Consider the following 5,031-nt stretch of genomic DNA (forward strand, 5'->3'; position numbering starts at 1 on the left):
AAATGTCGACACAGGGTGGGGGTATACAGGATATGATGCTCTGAAGTTTCAGTATTGAAAAAACATCTCCTCTGGACAACTCAAGAACAAAGCAGGAAATTTCTCCCAATTTGAAAAGCAACAAAAATTGTACTTTAGGAAATAATCAAATCCCCATTTCTGGCATTTCTTGTATGCTTCAACCAATCGAAACCAAACAAAGATGAAACAAACTTAGTCCAAAATCCATACTTCCAGCACTGCCCCCACTTGTCAAAACTCAAAAACACAAGGCTCAAACAAAATAATCCAGTCCTGGCATATAACACAAGGCTCAAACAAAATAATCCAGTCCTGGCATATAACACAAGGCTCAAACATGAACAATTTGCACATTTGCTTAAACAAAGAAAACCCATATTTACAATCACCGCCGTATCGCACATCACGTCCCTTGTCTCCCGCATTACACAAATGTCAAACAGACAACATGAAGTTCGTCGTCACCGGGCCTTGTCGGATTCAGAATTCGCTGGTGGCGCAACAAGGGTCCGCCAAAGGTACCGCCCGCTCGCCATGTCTACCGTTGTCCAGAACCCGGTTTTCACAGCTGAACCAACCTGCATTCCGATGCAAATACTCATTCAGTCTTCATTGGCCGCTTACGGTAGGGAGCAATTCTCATCACAAACTACTAACATGGTTGATCAACGTTATTGCAAATTTCAACCATGGTTTAATTTTGGTGACTTCGAAATCTAATGAGCCTTGCCAACAAGCCATATCAAGTATACATCATTGCACAATAGCTAATTAATTGAGTTTTCTTTCACGTATATACTCCGTATTTATCAGCTATTTCAACTTTATATTTTATTTATCATAAATTCTTCGCTAGCGTTGGTTGCACGAACATGAATTGGAAATCCTCTGGAAGGGTTAGGCAAGAAACGTGAGAGGTCCGTATATAATAAGAGGCTAAAAGTAGGCAAGACTGGGGAAAGGTTAGTTGGGTACCTTGGAATGGAGGGGAACGGCGGCCCTGGGAGATTCCGAGCCGTCGTCGCCGTCTTGGAAACAGTCGGGGTCGGCGTTGAGGCCCCGGAGGAGGAAGAATCCGGCGACGGTGGCGGAGAGGAAGATGAGTATCACCCTCAGCGGGCACATTTTCCTCCTCTTTCGCTTCTTGCCTAGCTCCGGAACCAATTAAGCGAGAGGAATCCGAAGCGAGATGAAGATCTCGGGAGGCAATTTGCTCCTCGGGAGAATCGAATGGAGTGGAATCCGCTGAGGACGCAACTGGGATCGGGGGCGCGGCTGGAGGAGGAGGAGCAGATGGGAAATGTCAAATGTGGGGTGGGAGGAAGAAGACGGGGGGGAACCCGCCCCGGTTTTATCGTGCGGGAGCCAGGACCGAAACAGCTGGGGAGGCCGGATGGCCCCGGGCCCGCGCGCCAGAGGCCCGTAACAGCTGACGACAGCGAGACCCGGTCGGTAGAGTTCTAGAGTGCGTGCCACTAGTCGTGTTGACGGGGTTTTTACACCACACGCACACACGTTCTCGTTTGACGCTTGGGAATTTTTAATTTTTTTGCGGGGGTTTGACACTTGACATCGTGCGTGCCATTTTGAACGGGCAAGCGGCCAAGCGCAATGACCTTCTCGTCGGCCTCTTTGGTTTAAGGCATTTTTAAAAAGGATTTTAAAGAACTCCAGTCCATATAATGTTTTTTTGTTTGTTTAAATTTTATTTGGTCCAAAGGAATGAATCCTCCACACACACACACACAAATCTCCTGTGAGCTGCTTTCATGGATCTCGAGTGCTGGCCTACAGTTTGTATGCGTGCATGGCAATGACTCGGACGCCCGGAAACCCTCCTTGGTTTGCTTTCAATTTACGGAATGGAAAACTGACTGCTAGACCCTCTGCAGAATGTTGGGTACCGTATTGAATGGCTTATTACGTCTGGACCGCATGGTCCAAAACTCCAAATATAAGCGGACAATTTGAGGATCAGCATTGAAGATGCCATTATACATTATAGTTCCACATGATTCCTAGCCCAGAGATGCAATTTCTTGAAAAAAATCCTTTGAGTCTATGATACCCATAAAAGAAAACATTAACATGGACTCAATCTCTATAAACATCAAGGACCTTCCCATGACCATGTCCACTCCCTCTCTTCAAGCAGCCGACGTTGCCACTTTATGGTTTAGCGTGGAGTTCGTAATATTTGAGAATACCATAAGAAATAAAAGTTACATCATAATTAACTTGTCATGAGAGTGCTCTTTTCATTGGACATTGTGATGCAACTTGAGGAGTGGCATTGGTAGGCGGGGTTGTATCAACGATAGGGATGTTATCCACATCAGAAACATGGCTTTATATCGGAACAAAAAAAAACAGAGACATCAAATCCAACTGGAGGATTTGGTCGCTTTGTCTCCAACTAAGCCAAGGTCGTCGGAAACTAGAGATACATATCTCAATTCAAGAGGTGTTTCTATTGGGGAAGGTTGATCCAAAGAGTTTTCCCTTGGCGACTTGGCGACGCTGATGACGAGAAAGAGGATCACATAAACAAAGATCATATACTTGAGGAAACCCATGTCGGATGAGCAACACTGACAATGGCATAAGACCCAACTAACGGACATGCCACATTCAAACAAGAGAAGCTAAATGTGGATAAAGAGGGCACACTCCTCAGCCTCATCTATACAAGGAAACTAGAGGCGGGGCCGGCAGGAGATTATCCTAACAGATACATGCACATATATGTTCAACACCCTCCCGCAGTCGATACGTCACCAGTGACGCATAGACTGGACTGGAACTCCTCAAATGTAGGCGTCGGTAACCCCTTCGTCATGACATCGGCAAACTGCTGAGTGGTAGGAACATGAAGAACGCGGATGTGCCCAAGAGCCACCTGCTCTCGCACGAAGTGAATGTCGAGCTCAATGTGCTTCGCGCGACGATGATGAACGGGGATGGCGGAGAGGTAGACCGCAGATACATTGTCATAGTAGACAATGATGGCCTTCGGGACATCAAGAAGCAACTCCTGAAGAAGCTGTCGAAGCCACGAGCACTCGGCGACGGCATTGGCCACAGCACATACTCAGCCTCGGCACTTGAGCGGGATACCGTGGGTTGTCGTTTAGACGACCACGATATAAGCGAGGGCCCCAGGTAGACGCAATAGCCTGATGTCAAGCGTCGCTTGTCCGGACAGCCAGCCCAATCGGCGTCACTGTAGGCGACCAGGTCAGTTGAGGGCGAAGCCGTCAACTTAAGACCTAGAGCCGTGGTGCCGCGGATGTACCGAAGAATCCGCATCACCAGGTTCCAGTGAGTGTTTAAACGTGTTTAAACACATTTTTCAGGGGTATATCCTTCACAAGGACAAGCAGAGCATGATATCCATGACAGGATATAACATAGAAATACCTTTAGGTAAGAGGAGAGAAATTTCATGATATTACCCATACAAAGGTGTTTGGATAATTGATAAGGAAAATTTAGCATTGAGCTACAAATGTTCTTACTGATGATAGGAGTACCAGATACATGCTTCGAGATAGCATTGACATGGTTTTCAAGCAAAGGTCGGACTTTGCATACACAAAGAATTCATCAGGAACAACTTATAAAATAAGTCTGACGATTTCCTCATGGAAGAATCGCTAAGCTTGCTAAAAAGGAAACTATAACAATAGGTCCTCCGGCCAGGTGTGCTAGGCATGACATTACCTTACCGGGTCATATAAAGACCAATGTTATAACTCTTGGAAATATGTCCCAACCATCATATCTGACCGAGAATCAGATCCGATTGATGTCAGGATACCTCAGACTCGTGATTCCCGAGAAGGAAAGGGGCAACACAATTAACGAGATGGAGTTGCAAGATTCTCGGGAAATGGGCTATGGAAGCAAGTTGAATCATGAGTTCATCATTAAACCAATGACAGGATGAGGAAGTGGCTGATGAACTTAGCGGCAATTCATTGAGATCTCCAAAAGATGGATTTCCATAGTTGTGTGAACAAGGAGATAACATTTGCCGGATCAAATGATATAATGAGGTATGCTCGACGGAAACATACACAATTAAGCATTGGTTGAAAGGTGCGCCCGAAATATGGGCTTAGGTAGCACAAACAATGTTAGAATGGCGATTCGATAACCAATGGTCTAAGAATGAAATGTTGACCATTAACATCAAAGCAATAAGGTTGCTAGAAGTTTTAAAATTACTAGTCCATCTGTCAGTATTCCTGTTAGGAACAACACGGGGACCAAGAAAGGAATGGTGATGGTGAAGTATCACTTATATCAAGAATTCTCAAGAGGTGGTGAGATTCTCACGACATTCCTGACATAAAAGATGGTAATACTCCAAGGTAAGAAGAACAATTGATGGATAGCAAGGATCTCAAGGTATATCACAAAGCACGAACAAGTTTGTGTTGAACGATAGGCAATAAAGTGGTCGATGATAACACAAATCATCGAGAGCAAAGGGTGGTATTTCTCATCAAGAATTCGATAGATATCTTGGAAGAGCTCAGAATGTTGATGATGTTCACGACACATTTGTCGCGAGATTTCATGAAGATGTAATCAATCGGCGACGACATCAAGTCAAAGGAATGATGAGGCGAAAGATTATTGGATCCAAGGGTATGACACAAACTCGAAATCAAGCTTGGTGTTCAAGGCGAAATGATACGACGAGGAAGATCGACGTAAGCTTAGCTCATCGTCGAAAATTGTGCTTCGGGAAAAAGAACTAGGTAGCACAGTTAAAATTAGGCACGATAATGATATAGCCGATCATGCTAGGAATGACTTGAAGGATTATTAAACTCGTAAGCAATGAAAATTACTTAGAGTTATTGAATCAGAGTGCGGAATCGATTCACTTATCGGTGTTCTCGGTTGACAAACAACCCAGAACCCATGAAGTGACAAAGACAGGGTAAGGTAGTACTCCATCAAAATTTCATAAGATGTAGTGCAATGGCCTGATATCCT

At 44.8% G+C, this 5,031-nt stretch overlaps 1 protein-coding gene across 1 annotated transcript; it reads right to left on the reverse strand.

The window, feature by feature from the left end:
* Window positions 1-274: 274 nt before the first annotated feature.
* Window positions 275-1,361, reverse strand: LOC125555933 (uncharacterized). Its single transcript, XM_087525959.1, has 2 exons — window positions 997-1,361; window positions 275-599 (listed from the first exon to the last, which is right to left on the reverse strand). The coding sequence occupies exons 1-2, from the start codon at window positions 1,144-1,146 to the stop codon at window positions 483-485; spliced, it is 267 nt and encodes an 88-aa protein (XP_087382085.1). The 5' UTR covers window positions 1,147-1,361; the 3' UTR covers window positions 275-482.
* Between the last annotated feature and the right edge of the window lie 3,670 nt (window positions 1,362-5,031).

Source organism: Triticum urartu, chromosome 5A, assembly GCF_056163025.1.
Source record: "Triticum urartu cultivar PI428250 chromosome 5A, HENAU_Tu73, whole genome shotgun sequence".
NCBI classification, from domain to species: domain Eukaryota; kingdom Viridiplantae; phylum Streptophyta; class Magnoliopsida; order Poales; family Poaceae; genus Triticum; species Triticum urartu.